The sequence below is a fragment of the Venturia canescens genome, chromosome 3, assembly GCF_019457755.1.
Source record: "Venturia canescens isolate UGA chromosome 3, ASM1945775v1, whole genome shotgun sequence".
Lineage (NCBI taxonomy): Eukaryota > Metazoa > Arthropoda > Insecta > Hymenoptera > Ichneumonidae > Venturia > Venturia canescens.
This window is the reverse complement of record NC_057423.1, coordinates 25,626,449-25,645,753: the sequence shown is the minus strand read 5'-3', so window position 1 is coordinate 25,645,753 and position 19,305 is coordinate 25,626,449. Positions and strand designations below refer to the sequence as shown.

General features: G+C 34.7%; 2 protein-coding genes and 1 long non-coding RNA gene across 4 annotated transcripts; 2 read left to right on the top strand and 1 right to left on the bottom strand.

The window, feature by feature from the left end:
- Nucleotides 1-871: 871 nt before the first annotated feature.
- On the top strand, nucleotides 872-5,615 carry LOC122407898 (uncharacterized). Of its 2 annotated transcripts, none has more exons than XM_043414374.1 (4): nucleotides 872-1,007; nucleotides 1,089-1,197; nucleotides 2,522-2,743; nucleotides 2,847-5,615. In XM_043414374.1, exon 4 carries the CDS (start codon nucleotides 4,533-4,535, stop codon nucleotides 5,592-5,594), a length of 1,062 nt encoding a protein of 353 aa, XP_043270309.1. In that variant the 5' UTR covers nucleotides 872-1,007; nucleotides 1,089-1,197; nucleotides 2,522-2,743; nucleotides 2,847-4,532; the 3' UTR covers nucleotides 5,595-5,615. The 2 variants fall into 2 exon arrangements, with proteins under 2 accessions (XP_043270309.1, XP_043270308.1); XM_043414373.1 differs by having other exon boundaries at nucleotides 2,847-4,460.
- A 5,181-nt stretch (nucleotides 5,616-10,796) lies between these two features.
- Nucleotides 10,797-13,413, bottom strand: LOC122407899 (uncharacterized). Its single transcript, XR_006260307.1, has 3 exons — nucleotides 13,364-13,413; nucleotides 12,105-12,204; nucleotides 10,797-10,931 (listed from the first exon to the last, which is right to left on the bottom strand). It is a non-coding gene; the product is annotated as an uncharacterized lncRNA (long non-coding RNA).
- A 299-nt stretch (nucleotides 13,414-13,712) lies between these two features.
- On the top strand, nucleotides 13,713-18,001 carry LOC122407568 (uncharacterized). The gene is made up of 6 exons (XM_043413877.1): nucleotides 13,713-13,895; nucleotides 14,006-14,074; nucleotides 14,493-14,856; nucleotides 14,940-15,048; nucleotides 15,241-15,463; nucleotides 15,561-18,001. Exons 2-6 carry the CDS (start codon nucleotides 14,071-14,073, stop codon nucleotides 17,819-17,821), a joined length of 2,961 nt encoding a protein of 986 aa, XP_043269812.1. The 5' UTR covers nucleotides 13,713-13,895; nucleotides 14,006-14,070; the 3' UTR covers nucleotides 17,822-18,001.
- Nucleotides 18,002-19,305: the final 1,304 nt, after the last annotated feature.

Sequence of the window (19,305 nt, the reverse complement as noted above, 5' to 3'; positions counted from 1 at the left end):
AAAAAATTGTTCGAGTGATTAATAAATTAAAAAGTAATACTCAATTCAGAATTCGTTCATTATTTTGCCAGGTAAATTTTTTCTCAATTTTATGTATAAAAATTTCAATAAAATTTATATTTTTTCTTTTTTTCTGCTTGCATGACTTCACTAACCTCAAATTTTTGCACGTGTTACAGATTGTGTCTTATTTGTTGAACAGGATTTATTCAGGATTTATGATTCACAGTTATGTGTAAGTTTTTAATAATTATTTGTAACGAGTTTTTTTCGAGCTACTTTTGGTTTTTTTTCTTTTTTTTGAATTAGTGTTGCACAATCGTTGTGCTGTAGAACTTTTGAATGTTTAACGTAGTTTAGTCGAGATATTATTTTTCACCGGACCTCTGCGGTAGTTCAACTTTTTGTTGTTTCTGTGGAAATTGAAAAAAGACTATATTCAACTATGGTTTGTTATCCGAGTCGAACGTGAGGGTGACTTTCCGCAGTTTGATATAGTTAACTTTTTATGTCCGGTAAATTTTTTTGTTTTTAATATTTGAATTGAAATAATAAAGTTATATAAAATGAATATATATTTATATGAATTATATTCATTATTTAGCTTCATCATCAAGTTCTGATCATCGCTGTGATCTGTCCGAAGAGTCTTGTTCTAATCTCAGCGATATTGAGCGACCATCGACAAGTAAGAAAAAATCATCAAAATCATCAGTTTGTGCTGGGGACTCTCATTCATCGAGGGAAAAAAATTCACAATCTGTCATTCCGTTGACGGTCGGAGTGGAGTTTGATTCTATTACTCAACTTGAAGAATCAGTCGCAGCTTTTGGGAAAAAAGTTTATTGTGTTTATTATAAACGCGATAGCACAACTATTGAACAGTGCAATAATAGGGGTATTTCACCACCGCTAAATGCTAATTTGAAGTACTACCGATTGGTGTACAGATGTATTCACGGAGGAAAAACATTTAAATCGTTGACGAAAGGCATTCGATCCTCATCGTAAGTTTTGATAGTTATTTGTATTAGATTTTATTTTTTGTGGTTGTAATTTATATGTACAATTCTTATTGAATATTTCAGGACGTTTCAACAAGAATGTCCGGCTATGATTTCTTTCATTTGCAACCGTGATGGAAACAAGCTGGTGCTAAATAAAATGATTAATAATCATAATCATATCTGTGCGAAGGTATGAGATTTTTTAGTATGTTCGTAACATTTATCTTGAAAGTCTACGTATATTTAGAGAGTTTTCAAAGTTATTTTTCAAAAATGTTTCATATTGACAATGTAGTACTTTAAGGCGATTTATTAGTTGTGTGAGTATTAGAGAGACAAACATACGTTCGCCTTGGATATTTTTGATATTTTGATAAAAAGGAAAGTTTTCTGGTATAAATATAACACACTGTAATTGGAATTTGTTTCGAAATATTGAATCTTTCGAATTAAAATTTCTATTGATCGTACACCTGATAGATTACCTTTATTGTGATTTATATGAATTTTCCGAGATTCAATAATATGGTGTAGTTATGAAGAAAATTTAATTTCAAGTGCAATGGTTAAAATATTGTTTTTTCAAATATGGTAATAGTTGAATCTTGAAAACTTTGTAAGGAATTTGAATGAATTTTTCTACAAAGAATACGCTTTTTTAGTTTTTTTTTATTAAATTGTTTCAAGAAATTTGTGTAAATGAAAAAGAAATAATATTTAAGTAACATTTCTACATTTAGATTATTGTTTAAAAAATACGAAAATAAAGTCGGCTGAGGAGAGTAGTTTTGTTGTATATATAAAACAGAAATATTTGTTTAGAGAATGGTTTTTTTATTTATATAAAAATGACTATTAATCAAAATGTGATCTCAAATTTGACTAGTGTTTGAAATTTCGCAAACGATATTCAAAAGTGGGATTATTCCTAATTATGGATAATTGTTTCGAAGTATTGCATAAAGTTGTGAATCTCGATTTCAGTAAAAAATTGTATTGTTTTTAATGCTTATGTTTATTATTTTTTTTTAATTATTTTAATCCTTAGTATTTTTTTTTGATTAGTCAAAATTGCGTTTTAATACTCGTTTTTTTAAATTTATGTGGTTTTTTAGCACAATAATTTGGAATTATTATTTGAGCAGAAATATTTAAATCCAGATAGGGTATTTGGTAAATATTTGATATCGCGGCACCAGCGATAACACTCTAAATCCATATAAAGATTCCGCACACACGTCGAAGGTGCTCCAAACTCACCCAACGATTCCGCACACATTCAGGTAATATAGAAGTCATAAAAAAAATGTACAAGCCGATTACAGTTGGTGCCGCGATATCGAATATTCAATGAGTATTTAATGAATAATGTAGAACTAACGATTCAAATTTAAGATTATTGAAAGTCCGTTTTGTAAATTTTTTTTTTATGCATATGAAAATTCAGGAAACTATTAGCTTAAATTTATACGAATTTTACATTTTTAAAAAAGATATTTTTATTTTTTTTCTAGAAATTGTACGATTTTTGCCGCAAGTTCGAGCTATGACAACAGATGAAAAGACTCAAGTTAAAGAGTTGTTGGATATTCGTGCAGATAAAAAAATGGTCAAGCAAAAATGTGGCTATGATTTCGATAAGAAAATTTTGCTCAAAGATTTATCCAATCTTATCTCGCGAAAAGGAGGCCAAAATAATTTGAAAAACACAGTTGAAAAACTTGAAAAAGAATACGGTATGTATAATCATAATTAATTTTTATGATTGATAGTGAACTATTATTTAACGCATTTATGTTGAGAAGTATTTATGTGTCAATATTTTGATATTTTTTCTAGGAGCTGAATGCCACATATTTGAAGAAGATAAAGAAATGAAGGGTCTTCTTTTCGCAACACCTCATATGAAACAATCAATGGCTGCATATTTCGAATTCGTGGGTATCGATGCAACATTTAAGCTTCTTAATATACGGGCTCCTGTTTATCTGATGGTAGTAGAAGATTCTGAAGGGAACACCGAAATCGTTGCTGTTTGCATCCTTGTTAACGAAGATGCGGAAAGTATGACTTGGTTTCTTCAAGCGTTCAAAAAAATCCATCCCTCTTGGTCAAAGACTAGGTGCATCATGGCGGATAAGGATTTGCTTGAAAGAAGAATCATCAAAGAAGAATTCAAAAATGCCAATGTTTTGATATGTACATTTCATTCTCTGAGAACTTTCAACAGAGAAGTGAGCTGCGAAAAGTTGCCTATCACACCAGAGCAACGAGATGCGGCAAAAGGACTTTTTCAGAAAATGGTATACTCTGCGACTGAATCAGAGTATATGCGTTACTACAAAGAAGTTGAAAAGTTGCCATCGGCAATCGTAAACTACTTCAACAAAAATTGGCACCCGATTCGCAACGAGTGGACCTTGAGCAACGATTTTATGCAAAGTACATTCTTGAATACAACAAACAATCGAATCGAATCATTAAACGCTAAAGTTAAAAGCGTTGTCAAACTATACAGCACGTTAGAGGAGTTCATCGAAAGCTTATTCATTCTTATCACGTGCTTAGATTCGGAACGCGATTCCAAGGCTGCGTATAATTATCAGAAAATGTTGGTGATACCGTATGAAAAAGACACTACAGAGTGGCTTTATTGTCGTTATCTTACGCGACGCACATTCAAATTCGTTAGCAAGGAATTGAAGAGTTTCAGACGTGAGAAGAATATTTTTCAAAAATTTGTATGTGATTAAGAATTACCCTATTCCATAATTTGTTTGTTTTAGAAAATTTTGTACTCACAAATGGTTTGAAAAAGAAATAATATGCATTAATTTGTGTTCTTCGATTCTGATCAGGTTTTTTCAAACGGCTTTAAACCGTATAAGCGGACGATTAAGGACTGCTTATTCATCCGTATATGCTTGAATACATGATTTTCCTTTGTGATCGGATGACTAATTTATCCTTATTCATCTGAAGGCTTTTTCGAACGGCTTCAAACCGTGTAACCGGACGATTAAGGACTGCTTATTCGTCCGTATATGCTTGGATACATGATTTTCGATTCTGACCGGACGACTAATGTATTCTTATTCGTTCGAAGGCTTTTTCAAACGGCTCCAAACCGTGTAATCGGGTGATTAAGGACTGCGTATTCGTCCGTATATGCTTGTGAAGTAGAAAATTATTGTTATGATTGTTGTGAGGTTTTGTTCGTGCGGAAGAAGAAGAGTATAAAAATGTGGTTTCGTTTTGTTTCAAGACTTTTGGGGTAGAGATTTGAGATGTCATGGAAACGAACGAATAACAAAAAGGAAAATGCTGAAGACAAGACGTGAAAAAGATTGATTAAGAAATAACATCCAACTTATTGTATAAAGCATTAAAAAGTCTTTATTTTATCTACGACAAATCAGAAGTGGGATATACCAGCGTTTTTCAACATTAAAAAAAAAAAAAAAAAAAAAAAAAATCAGTGACGACAAGAACTCATTGTGAATAACTCATTGCTCTTGGTGGAAAATGGGTCGCAGCAGATCTCGTGAGAAGAATTATAGACATGATCGAGAAAAGAAAAAACGACGGGAAGAAGAACGCTCGAGTGATAGGAAGATATCAGCGAGATGTAATTTGAAGCGATCTCATAGAAGTCCGGAAAACCAAGGTCGAATAAAAAAAACACACAAGAATTCAGAACACAGTAATTTAACTGAGATTTCTACTGTGGTTGATACGAATTTTGCTAAATTGACAGAAATATTATCAGGTATGGTGAAATTGAATACTCAAAAGACAAGTAATAATTTTATAAATGAAAAGTTTCTACCTGAATTTGATCCATCGGAAAAGAATATATCGGCAATGGATTGGTTGAATAAAGTAAATACTTGTGCTATATTATATGGATGGGATGAAAAGACTAAACTTTATTTAGCGGTGTGCAAGCTTCGGGGAAATGCAAAAGTCTGGTATAATGAATTACATGAATCACAATTGACATGGTCAGTATTTTCGCATGCTATTGTAAAGCAATTTCCGGATGAACTTAGTTTTGGAAAATTACTCGAAGAAGCAGTTTTATATAAAAGTAAACCTGGTTTGGATTTGCAAATGTATTGTTTCAAAAAAATAGGAAAAATGAATAAGCTAAAGCTTGAATTAACGGAGGATAAACTTGTTGATTTTGTGGCACATGGAATTTGTGATGACAGAATTCGCACTATGATTTTAGCATCTCGTTATAAAACTCTATACGAATTGAATAATTGTTTGAGTGTTTATCAGGAACTACATATTGCTAAAACTAAAGAATCAAATAAAAATCATCCACGTGATGATACATTTGTAAAACAAAAAATACACGAAGAAAAGAAAATTGCTTGTTATCGATGTGGTAAAATTGGACATAAAAAAAATGATTGTCCTGATAAAGGAAATACCTCAATAATAAAAACAAACGAGAATTCAAAGTTGAATGAAAAGAATGATAGTAGACCTAAGTGCGGATTCTGTAATATGGTTGGTCATACGGAGAATCGTTGCTATCGCAAAAATGAGAAAAAAAGAGTGACGAAACCTTTATGACTAGACCGTCTCGCAGTTCCCTTAAAAGTCTGCGAAATAAACAAGTGCAAAGTACGTAAACCACTCAAAATGTGTCGTATAAACAATATTGAAAATGAATGTATTATTGATTTGGGAAGTGATTGTTCGATAATGCGCGATAGTGAAGCGAAAGTGCTTGGATTGAAACTATTGCAAACAAAAGAAATTTTGTCAGCTTTCAATCAAGCGTTAGTTACTCCAATCGCTCGCGCTGAAATTCAACTTTTAATTGATGATATAAATTTCGAGATAGAAATTTACATAGTCCCGGATGATCAATTATCAAGGAAAATACTTATTGGTCGTGATATACTTGCAAATTCGGGAGTTAAGGCAACTGTAGATGCTATGGGAATAAAGTTGATAAAAGACAATACTCATGACAAGTTGGTGAAACCTCTGGAAATTAATAATGTTGAAATGAGCATAAGACCAATAAATGAAGATGATATTCAATGTTCAATAGTAGATCGTAAAGTTGTGGCTAAAGTATTACAGTTGTTGAACAAATATCGTTCGAGTATTGCATTAAATATGAGAGAATTGGGCAAAGCTGAAGGTACAACAATGCAAATTCGATTGACAGATGAAGAGCCAGTACATTATCGACCTCGAAGGTTGTCTTACATGGAACGTAAAAAAGTAAAAGAAATTGTTGAGGAGTTAGAGGAGAATGGAATTATTCGTGAAAGTTATTCACCATATGCAAGTCCGATATTATTGGTACCAAAGAAAAATGGAGAAAGTCGAATGTGCATTGATTACAGAGCAATTAATAAAAAAACAAAACCTGATCCACATCCTTTACCACATATTGATGATCAAATAGATCGATTATCAGGCAAGAAGTTTTTTATTTCATTGGATTTGAAGTCAGGATTTTATCAAATTCCAATGGATGAAGACTCGATTGAAACGACTGCATTTGTGACTCCAGATGGTCATTATGAGTTTTTGAGGGTACCCTTTGGTCTCAAAAATGCACCTGCAGTATTTCAGAGAGCTATTAATAGAGCTTTAGGAGAATTAAGATTCTCTATCGCGCTTGTGTATGTGGATGATATACTTATACCAGCGACGAGTATTAATGAAGCTCTTGAAAATTTTGAACTTGTTATGAGAGCTCTTCAAAAATATAATTATACTTTAAATCTTGCCAAATGTAAATTTTTGGAAACTACTATTGAGTATTTGGGTAGAGAGATATCGGTAGAAGGAGTACGACCGGGTAAACACAAAATTGAAGCAGTACTAAAAGCAACAGAGCCGACGAATATAAAAGAATTACGATCGTTTCTTGGTCTTGCCAACTATTTTAGAAAATTTATTCAGAATTTTGCTAGAATAGTTGCTCCATTGACATCTTTATTAAGAAAAAATGTTGCATTTAAATGGGGGCAAGATCAGTCTAGTGCGGTAAATCAAATAAAGAAAATACTCACAAATAGACCAATTTTAGCTCTCTATGATCCTAAACTAGAAACAGAGGTGCACACGGATGCTAGTTCTATTGGTTTAGGAGCGATCTTAATACAAAAAAATAATGATGGAAAACGAGTTGTCTCTTATTACAGTCGTAAAACTTCAGTTGAAGAACAAAAATATCATTCTTATGATTTAGAGACACTTGCAGTAGTTGAAGCTCTCAAAACATTTCGAGTTTATTTATTAGGAATAAAGTTTACTGTAGTTACTGATTGTACTGCAGTTAGAGCAACGGCTGAAAAAAAAGATATATTACCTCGAGTTGCTAGATGGTGGGTTTACATGCAGGATTATGAATTTGAGATAGTATATCGACCAGGAGCTCAAGGAGCGCATGTTGATTATTTAAGTCGAAATCCGGTTGACTGCATGTTAATAGATATAACTGATAATGAATGGATTAAAGTAGCTCAAATGCAAGATCCAAATTTAGAAATCATTCACAGAATACTTGAGTCTGGAGATGTTCAATCTGATACGAAACAATATTTTGAAAAATATGACTTGAAAGGTGGAGTGATTTTCCGACGAACAAATACGGGAAATAAATGGGTAGTACCACGAGCTTCACGCTTCAACATTGTTAAGATGTGTCATGATGATCAAGGACACTTTGCTTTTGAAAAAACTATTGAAAAAGTTAAGGAACATTATTGGTTCAAGGGCATGCGAAGATTTGTTTCTAAATATGTTAAAGCATGTCTAAATTGTTTGTATTATAAGAATATATCCGGACGTAAACCAGGCTTGTTACACCCCATAGAGAAAGTTGCTATCCCATTCCATACTATACACATTGATCATGTGGGTCCGTTTGTGAAGAGTAAACGTAAAAATACTTATATATTGAACATTGTGGATGCCTTCACAAAATTTTGTATTCTTGAACCTGCAAGAAACACGAAGACTAAGTTCGTGATAAAAGCACTCGAACAATTATTTGCAATTTTTGGAGTAGCTACAAGAATTATCAGCGATAGAGGAACGTGTTTTACGTCTCATAGTTTCGCTGCATATTGTCAAGAATATGGTATTAAACATGTGTTAAATGCTGTAGCAACACCAAGAGCAAATGGACAGGTCGAACGTGTAAATGCTACAGTTCTTAGTTCACTAGCTACTACAAGTGCTGGTGCTTCAGAAGATAAATGGAACGATTATGTCAAAAAAGTACAAAGTGGCATTAACTGTACTACAAATCGGACTACTCGGAAGAGTCCGAATCAACTTTTGTATGGTTACAAGCCCCGTAGCGCTGCGGATGCTGTATTACTTGCATCGATACAAGAGTCTCTGGATCAGGTGGATTTAACAGAGTTACGTAATGCAGCTAAGCGGGCTACGGATAAGGAACAGGAAAAACAAAAAATTCGGTTTAATGCACGAAGATTTAAACCACCGCATTATGCAGTAGGTGATATTGTCATGATAGCATCTAAACCAGCGGCTACAGGACAAAGTAAGAAATTAGTGGCAAAGGCTAAACGTCCTTTCAGAGTTACCGCAATACTGCCACATGATCGTTATGAAGTTGAAGATTTAAGAGAACTTAAAAAAGCACGAGGTCAGAAAAGTGTAGTTGCAGTTGATAGTATGCGTAAATGGATTACGTTTGACGCCCTTGATTAATTTCAGGTGAGATAATGTTAATAATAAGTTCTGTGCATTTCAGAATTTTAGAGTGGTGTTTGTATATTTGAAGAGCTTTGGAATTGATAAAAGTTGAGAATTATCAATAACACAAATTCAAAATTAATTTTGTGAATTGAAGTCACAAGGTTGTACCTTGGGCCGTAGTCAGAGGTACCTTAACACGGTCCTTAGTCAAGATCGTGTGTATGGGGTCCTTGTGGCAAGGTCGGGACTACTTGGCCGAGTTAATCAAACTCTGGCACGAACCCTGGTCAGGTTCGTGTGGATGGAGTTATTAGCGGAGGCCGGTGACCAGATTGAATACAATCGAGAAAGTGTAGTTTAAATAATACTAGATTAACTGTATTCCTTATTTGTTTAATAACAATTATATATATAGTATACTATGACATGCCTTATACAGTCTGATGAATTTGATCACTTTATCAGATATAAGTCTAAAGTAATGTTACATGGTTATTGCATTATATATGAAATAAAATAAAAAATGTTTGTTTGTTAAATTATTGTTTCAGAAAAAACCTTGATGACAAGCCGAGGGCTGCTTGATTGTCAGGAAGGTCGACTGAAGTAGAAAATTATTGTTATGATTGTTGTGAGGTTTTGTTCGTGCGGAAGAAGAAGAGTATAAAAATGTGGTTTCGTTTTGTTTCAAGACTTTTGGGGTAGAGATTTGAGATGTCATGGAAACGAACGAATAACAAAAAGGAAAATGCTGAAGACAAGACGTGAAAAAGATTGATTAAGAAATAACATCCAACTTATTGTATAAAGCATTAAAAAGTCTTTATTTTATCTACGACACTTGGATATATGATTTTCGATTCTGACCGGACGACTAATGTATTCTTATTCGTCCGAAGGCTTTTTTAAATGGCTACAAACCGTGTAACCGGACGATTAAGGATTGTTTATTCGTCCGTATATGCTTAGATACATGATTTTCGATTCTGACCGGACGACTAATGTATTCTTATTCGTCCGAAGACTTTTTCAAACGGCTCCAAACTGTGTAACCGGACGATTAAGGACTGCTTATTCGTCCGTATATTCTTGGACACAAGATTTTTCATTCTGACCGGACGACTAATTTATCCTTATTCGTCCGAAGGCTTTATCAAATTTTTCCAGAACGTATATTCTGGAACAGTAATGCTGACTTATTTCAAAACTGCGTTATTTTTATCGCTAGGAATGTTTCAATTGAAATATTTCAACTTATTTTTAATGTTTAAAAAAAATTAATGACGTTTAGAGCGATTTTCATTTGGAGGAAAGATAACCTCACTTTTGGCTAATTTCCGGACGAATAACACATGCTTAGTTGTCCGGTTAGCAGTACGAGCAGCAACAGTCTAAAGGAAAAGAAAGGAATTTTCGTGTAATCCCTCACACGAAAATTAAAGGAAAGGAATAAAGAGGTGACAAGGAGGACGGAATTGATAAAAGGAATAAAATTTATAGAAGGAAATAACAAAAGTTATATCGGGAGGGAAAAGAGTCAAGGTATCATTTCTTGACTATGTCGATACTACACGTAGTCAAGAAAAACACGCAAAGTACACTGAGAACACAATCACTCACAAAACAAACGATCATTGTATTAATTTTATTTAATGCACTTTACTATTTTTGTGAATTTAATCATAACACTCACTCGAGCTGTCACACGCGGGCACAGCCATATTGACTGTCTTCGATCAGCCGAGGCGAAAATCATGTGAACGTAGCGCCACGATACACAGCGGTAAAAATATATACTTTTACACCACATTGAACGTACACTCTCAATGAAAAGTATCGTAATTCACGCATCATATTTAAACTTGCGAAATCATTGAATTTATAATTTATACCTCACAAATAAACGATAGCCCGAGCGTAGCCATATCAGGAAGATTTAAATAACGTTTATTTCATATCATTCTGTCAAAAATCCGAGAGTACAGTCATATTCGAAAATACTCTCACGGTGTCATATTCGTCGGTAATAACGAGATTTCTTTTGGGGTAAAACCTGGACAAATCAATACAAAACACATATTTCGTTACACATTTTCTTTATTTTACATTTGTATTAGTAAATAAGTTACTGAATAAATTCTTTGTATAATTTTATGTGACAATCAATCAAACAAGGTCTAAAATTAATTCAAGCCCTCTTCCGTGTCCCGAATCCTTCATAATAAAGAAACAAAAAAATCAATTACGTTTCAGTATATAAGGTGGACGATGGGCTTAGAATGGACAACATCAGGGTACATGGTAAGGGAGGAGACGAAGAGGGAGAAAATAAGGACAAGAGCGGCTAGGAGGGCATGGAAGTACGAGGAGAAATTAGAGGAGGGGAGGGGAAGCGAATTAGCGAGAATCTGTTGGGAAGAGACTAGAAGGAGAGAGCAAGGAAACAGGGAGCTATCGGGATGGGAAAAAAGAAGAAAGGAAAGCAGGGAAAAGGGGAGGGTGGAGGAAAGACAAAAAATGGAAAAATGGATGGAGAGAGACAGGGAAGAACAGAGAGAAGAAAGGGAAAGGAGGATAAGGGATTCGAAATACAACAGATGGTATAGAGAGATAAGAACAGAGGAAGTCCCAAAATACTTGAGGTCAGGTTGGGGGGAGGAAAGATACAGAAGGATAGGGAGATATAGATTGGGGAACGAAATGAGAGAGGGCCAGTATTGGAAGGGGGTAGAAGAGAAAAAATGCAGAATATGTGAGGAAGAGGAAGAAACATGGGAGCATGTATTAGATAGATGTGGTGGAGGGGAGGAGTCAGAGAGAGGAGTAGGAGAAAGAATTAAGGAGATTCTGGATCAAGAAGGAAAGGGGGAGGGATGGATGAAGAAGATGGAAGAAAGGAGGAGAGGGAGAAGCGAAGACCAAGGAGATGAAAGAAGAGGCACAGATGAATGAAAGAAGGAATGGAATGAAAGGGCGGAAACGGAAGTCGGAGACGGGGAGAGGGAGAGGGAGAGGGGGGAGTGAGAGAGGAGAGAGGGGGAGGAGAAGGAACACAAAGGCGGAAATAAAACGAATAGAGCAATAAGGATGTAAAGGGAAAAAATGTAAAAAGGTAGAAATAGATGGAATGGAAAATGGAAAGGTAGAAGGCGAATAAAGGCGATAGTAAAGTAAGATAGAAGTAAGACGACGCGTTAGATGCAAGGTAGAATAAGAAGGAATAGAATAAGAAAGAGGAAATGTGAAACAGGAGGATGTAACCCTTATGGGAGTCATTAAATCATTCAAACAAAACTAGAGATATCAGAGTTAAAATTTCTACCATAGAGTTGAAATACTATTGAATAAACCCTTCAAATTTCTAAAGTCTATATTTTTTTTCCTTACCGCAAAAAAATCGCGAAAAAACCCCACAAAATCCGGCTCCCACACGGGGTGACCCTCTTATGTTGTATTTCATTATTCCAATCGACCAATATTGCGTTATCTGAAAAAAAGATTCGAGTGCCTTAGTCGTTGAAATCCTGTCGTTATATAACGACTTAGTCTCAACATTGAAATTGATAATTCGTTACAATTTTTTGAATTTTTAAATATATTAGCCGTAATTTGATTAAAAAATTTTTGTTCCATTTTTTTCGATATCTCTTTCGACGAGGCAGAAAATAATTTTAATTATAAATTTTTCCAATAAATGTCGTTTTGATGGGAGATACTCTGATGGGAGATAATCATTACCTAACATGAAGATTTTTCCCATATCCTGTAAAAATTTGTCAAGTTCATAGTGCACAAAAAGTAGTCAAATCAAATCAAAAGTCACAGCACGAATGCTGTTGAAAAATTGGAGACAAGTACATTTATGTTTTATGTCACCTGGACAGTAGTCTCAGTGAAACCCCGTGTGACACTCATGTACTTCAAACCACAAATGTACGATAATTTATAAGAAGTTGTTCGATCTATTCTCTCGAAACTTGCTTCAAATGAGCAATTCATTACTAAAGGTCATAAATAAACCATTTCAAACGTAATTAATAAAAAAATATTCAAATCCAGGAAAACAATTATATGGAAACAAAAAACGAAAAATTGAAAAGTTCAAAAAATTCAACAAAAATTAAAAACAATCGAAAAAAATTCTATAAAGAAAAACTAAAAAATTTTCAAACAAAATCATAAATATTAAACAAATTGAAAAATGTACTATCAAGAGACGCGGTAGCGGCTCGACGCCAAGTATTAAAAAAAAAACGAGTCCAAGTTACATGCAATATCAAGAGACTCTCAAGAGTCTCGGGACAAGTACATTGACAGCCCTGTCGTCTGCTGGCCCGAGGCTCTCGCCGATCAAGAGACTCGGAAGAGTCTCGGGACAAGTACATTGACAGCCCTGTCGTCTGCTGGCCCGAGGCTCTCGCCGAGACTATATTATCTCTGAATAAAACGATTCGCGGTGGTGGGGGTAAAATCGACATGTTATTTTCTTGAATTGCGAAGCTCAGGAGTTATGTCGCAATTTCAAAATTGAACTTTCAGCTAATTAAGAAATTCTCTTTCGATTGCGCCCAAAATCAGCATGATCGGTGGCGTCATTGCTGAGAAAAAACTTTGCACGGGCTTAAGATTATGCAAAAAGTACCAACACATTTACGCAGCTGACGTATCCGTATATGGGTTCAGACCGATACATACAAGGGCTTCTTGATGCCCATCATAACCAATCACCGGTGAGAATCTATCCGTCTCGACCAATCGCCGATGAGAAAGTTTCTGATAGTCCTCAATGTTTTCTTGTATACCGTCTGTTATCGCCTGTTATGTTATTATAAAGTGATTGCGATCGTAGCCCCGTGGATCAACGGTGCAAGATTTGCAAATTTCGTTTAAATAAATAAACGGAGTGGCTACTCGTCCGGCTAGTCGGACGAATTGTTATTCGTCCGACTAATTATATATAATTATACAGCTGAGCGTTTTCAATGTTTCTTGAAATATGGGGCGCTGCGTTCGACGAATTTTCGTTACGCATGCGCACAATTTAACCGTTTTCTAAACTACGCCGATCACGCATATTTGCGCCTAAAAGCAAGCTGTTCCCGGTTCGACGTGATATTTTTGTGTTTTAATTATTTATCAAAGTGCGTCGGATTGGGTTGCGATTTGTTATTTTAATAGGTGAGTTTTTTTTTTTTTTAATTATCTGTAATTGAAATGGTAAAATTTGTATGATTTTCTGTTTTGGTTGTTTGATTCAGTTATAACTTTAAATTTTTCACGTGTTACAGTATTTAGTTGTCCAAATAACAATCAGAAGTCAGCGATTGATTGGGAATTGGGAGGATTCGCAGCGATGTGTAAGTTTTATATAATTTTTTTATCATCCAGAATTTATTCAAGTTTTTTTTTGGTAAGATGTGAGGTGGTAGTATTGAGTGGTGGATAACGCTAGGCAGCTAAATTCTTGGATACTTACGAATATCTATTAGAAAAAAAATGAGAAAATGCGTCTTGCAGTGATGATGTTTCTACTCTTTTCAATATATTCTCGTTTGAAAATCAAGCTATTCGGTGTTAACTATTGTTTGGTGTTATCCGTCTCTCTCTTACATTTATTGCATTCTGATAATATTAATATACAGTGCTTTTCAATTATAGCGGAGTTGGATATAGAGTTCAACACAGTATCGCTCTGTGTCCGACACAGCTGTAATTGAATAACATTGATAGTCAACACGTTTAAAGAATTTCCATATGGATTATTTCAATTTTTAGTGTCATCATTGGGTTCTGACGACAGCTCTAATCAGTTCGAAGAGGTGGAATCATGTTCTGAGTTAAGCGACGTAGATTTAGAGCGACCATCAACGAGTAAAAAAAAAACATTACACTCCGTCATGCCGCTGAGTGTTGGGGTTGAGTTTGCTTCCTACGCTGAACTTGAACAATCGGTTTTGGCTTACGAAAAGAAAAATTTTTGTATTTTCTACAAACGTGACTGTTCAACTATCGATCAGTGCAGAAAGAGAGGTATTTCAAGACTGCTCAATGCTGATTTGAAATACTATCGGTTAAGATATAGTTGTATACACGGAGGAAAAAATTTTAAATCGTTGACGAGAGGCATCCGGAAATCTTCGTAAGTTTTGATAGTTGTTAATCTCAGATCTTATTTTTGTGGCTATAACTTATATATATTCATTTAAAAATTTGATTTACCAGGACATTTCAAAAACAATGCCCGGCTATGATGTTCTTCATTTGCAGCAGTGATGGGAAGAAACTAGTTCTGCGAAAAATGGTTGATAAGCATAATCACATCTGTTCAAAGGTATTTGGAGATTTTTAGTGTTTATCAAATAATTCGGTTGTTTTGAAACTTTTATAGGGAAAATTTTAGAACGCTTTGTGTTTTGTGCGTGTTTTTGCTAGTCGGCTACTGGTACACAAAAATGATAACTAGAATCGAAAAAATTTATTTGTTCAACTATATTGCTACATATTTCACACATTTTTTTTTTAGAAACTGTATGATTTTTTGCCTCGAGTTCGAGCCATGACAGCAAACGAAAAGAGTCAAGTCAAAAATTTGTTGGCTCTCGGTGCAAATAAAAAGTTAATTGCACAAAAAGCTTTTTCAAAATCCAAAAAACAAATTTTGCTTAAAGATTTGTCTAATGTCATGTCACGAAAAAGCGGCCAAAACAATTTGAAAAATACAATCGAAAAACTGGAGAAAGAGTTTGGTATGTATAAGCATAGTTTAGTTAATTTTTGCAATGGATATATTTTATGGATTGATGTTTGAAAATGTTTACGTGTGAATGTTTGATTTTATTGTAGGAGCTGAATGTCATGTACTCGAAGAAAATCGAGAAATGAAGGGTCTTTTTTTTGCAACAACTGAAATGAAACAATCGATGTTGGCATACCCTGAATTTGTGGGTATTGACGGAACATTTAAGCTGCTTGATATACGAGCTCCGGTTTATCTGATGGTTGTAGAGGATTCAGAAGGAAATACCGAGATTGTTGCTGTATGCATTCTTATGAATGAAGACGCAGAAAGTATGATTTGGTTTCTTCGAACTTTTAAAGAAGTTCATCCATCGTGGTCAAGTACTAAATGTATCATGGCGGATAAAGATTTACTCGAGAGAAGAATTATCAAAGAAGAATTTCCTTCTGCCAACGTTTTGATTTGTATTTTCCACGCTCAAAGGACGTTCAATAGGGAAGTTAGTTGTGAGAAGTTGCCCATTACACCCGAACAACGGGATACGGCAAAAGATCTCTTTCGGAAAATGCTTTATTCTTCAACTGAAACGGAATACATGCGTTACTATGAAGAAAGCAAGAAGTTGCCATCAGCAATTTTAAACTATTTTAACAAAAATTGGCACGATATTCGAAACGAATGGACCTTGAGCATTAATTTCATGCAGAGCACATTTTTGAACACAACGAATAATAGAATCGAATCGTTGAACGCAAAGATTAAAAGTGTGGTTAAATTGTACAGCACTTTGGAAGAATTTATCGGAAGCTTCTTCGCTTTAGTCGCTTGTTTAAATTCTGAACGCGATTTCAAGGCCGCATATACTTACCAAAAGTCGTTGGTTATACCGTATGAAAAGAATTCCGCAGAATGGTCTTACTGTCAGTATCTTACACGATATGCATTCGATTTCGTCAGTGCGGAATTGAAATGTTATAGACGCGGAAAGCTTACTTATACCGAACGGGATGATGACCATTTCGAATTTCGATTGGCAGGTTCAACGATTATTGCGTCTGAAAAGTCATGCGAATGTCCTTCATTTATGTCAATGGCGTTGCCGTGCCGGTTACTATCAATCCATTATCGATCTCTGCATTATGTTCAATTATTACTGAAAGTGTTCTTCATTTTTCTGTTTTTTTCTTCTAGCCATGTGTTCGTTGTTAAAAATCTGTCAGGTTGCGATCTTTACGATCCCAGTATTTGCAGTCGTCGATGGACTCGGGAATACTTTTGCAATACACAGCGAGTTTTCAGCGATGAAACAATAGACGATGAAAATATTCCCAGCGTAACAGTTTCTTCGAAACTTTCAAAACGCTATGTTTCTACTGAAAATCAGCGTTATCGGATAATGCGTGATATTACTAGCGAACTTAATAAACTAGGCAGCGAGGTCACCGGTAATATCTTCCTTGGGCGAGTTAAGTTACTAGAAAAAATACGAAAAGCCTGGTCAGAAAATCGCGAATTCCAGAGTTCACCGATATCGATGGAAGAAGTTTCCGGTTTTTCTACGAGTACTCCAGTATCGTCAAGTCTTCCATGTGATTTCAATTTTGACGATGGTTTTAATTTGGGTTCGAGTAAAGATTTACTTTTTCATGAAATTGACGTGAATCAGAATACTGTCAAAGGAAGAAATGATGATGACAATGTCAGTGGAGTAGAATATGACAGAACTGGTTCAGTGGAAAATGAAAACTCGTCATTGAGCGCTATGGATCCTAACGGAAACGCGTGTTTAGTGGGAGTTAACCGAAATCGCTCAGAGCGGAATCGCGATTTAGAAAACCTTACGGTTCCCTGTGCTTTAAAACGGAGGGGACGTCCGAAAGGGTCTGAGAAAACCGTCATTGGGTTGCGCAAGAAACGTCGTGTGCCTGCAGGAATTAAACAACGGCCGTTTTTTAAATTGAGTATTAATGAAAGAGCCCTTGTTATTTTGAAATGGGTGGTTGATGATAAAATTGCATACTCAGCAGTTTATCATGGTAAACATATCCAGGAAGAGTCTGTGGAATCGAACCCGGACGCAGTTTGTGATTCAATTATCGATGACGATATCAATATCTTGTCAATGAAAAAGTATTTTTCTGGGGATGCATGGAGAGTCGTTGAACAGATTCTGGAATGTAAACGGAAAAATGATGTCTTTTTATGCGCTGTATGTGCTGTTGATTTGGATACTACTATTGACGAATCTTCATCGAATTGCAAATTTTCTATACGCTGTGATTATTGTGTATTATGGTATCATGTGGGATGCGTTGAATTGAAAAAACCACCAAAATCGAAGTTGTGGAAATGTAATAGATGCTAAATGGGAGAATCATTTATTTCTCTTTACTTTCAGTTGCTCTTTTGCTCATTTATGAGAATATTATAATAAGCGTCAAGCATATTTTTTGTTGAACCGAAAAATTATTATTTGTTTAAGAATATTGTGATGAACCTATTTTTAAGGTTAAAGCTTTAATAAAGTTAGATTACAACCTTTCAATGATGCATTTGATTGACTTATTATTATCATGATTTGTGATTGTTTTAGTAATTTCATCGTTTAAATTGTTGCAAAAATTAATGGTTTCGGAAAAAATGGATGTACTACACTTAATGGGTAAATATTTACTTTATTCACTTTTATTAAAAAGCATGGAAAATTATTTTTCAAGTATTTTTATCAATAAAAAATAATATCGCGATCAATTTTAGGGAGGGGGAAGGTACACAAACCAAAAAAAAAAATTTTGAAAAAGTCCGAAAGAAATTTCAGTTTTTTCGCTATATTCAAAGATGTTCTAGACGTTTAATGGTTAATTTGAAGACTACATGGATGGCAAACGTTGCGCTCCTTGGCTGGGCTACTCTGGGGTTTTTGACCTTAAAATTCGTCTTTCCGGCGCGAAGCGCCGGGAAGACCCACCCATGTACATTCCAAGAATACAAAAAAAGGTTCAAAATTTTTTTTTGCTTTTTGTACCTTCCCTCTCCCTAAAATTGATCGCGGTATTATTTGTTATTGATAATAATGCTGGAAAAAATGTTAAGACTATTTTTAGTAAAAGTGAATAAAGTAAATATTTACCAAAGTTTTTGCTCTCCAGATGCAGATGATATATTACGTAACTAAACCATGTTCTCGTGCTTTACGAGGAAATTGTAGTGCGCGTTACTCCATGACAGTTAGCGATATGCCAAAATGATATTAGTCATTTGATATAATATTAGTCAAAATGACTATTAAAATTTTTAAATAATTAATAACAGGAGTATCACATAATCTTTTTTTTTTCCAAGTTTTAAAATCAAGTCTTTTTTTTCGGGTTATGTTCTCAGTAAAATTTTTTACATGAATCAATTTTCCGATAGATCTTTTGCCAAAACCTTTCGCAAAACGGCTCGCGTTAAAACGTAACACACGCTGGACTGAATATTCGGACTAATAAGGGTTACTTAATCGTCCATACACGTTTGTCTGTATGATTTTCAACATGGACGGACGATTAATGTATTCTTATTCGTCCGATGGTTTTCATGGACACTCAGACTGGATGTTCGGACGAATAAGGCTTGCTTAATCGTCCATATACGCTTGTTTATACGATCTTCAACATGGACGGATGATTAATGTATTCTTATTCATCCGAAGGTTTTCTTAGACACTCAGACTGGATTTTCGGACGAATAAGGCTTGCTTAATCGTCCATACACGCTTGTTTATACGATCTTCAACATGGACGGACGATTAATGTATTCTTATTTATCCGAAGGTCTTCTTGGACACTCAGACTGGATGTTCGGACG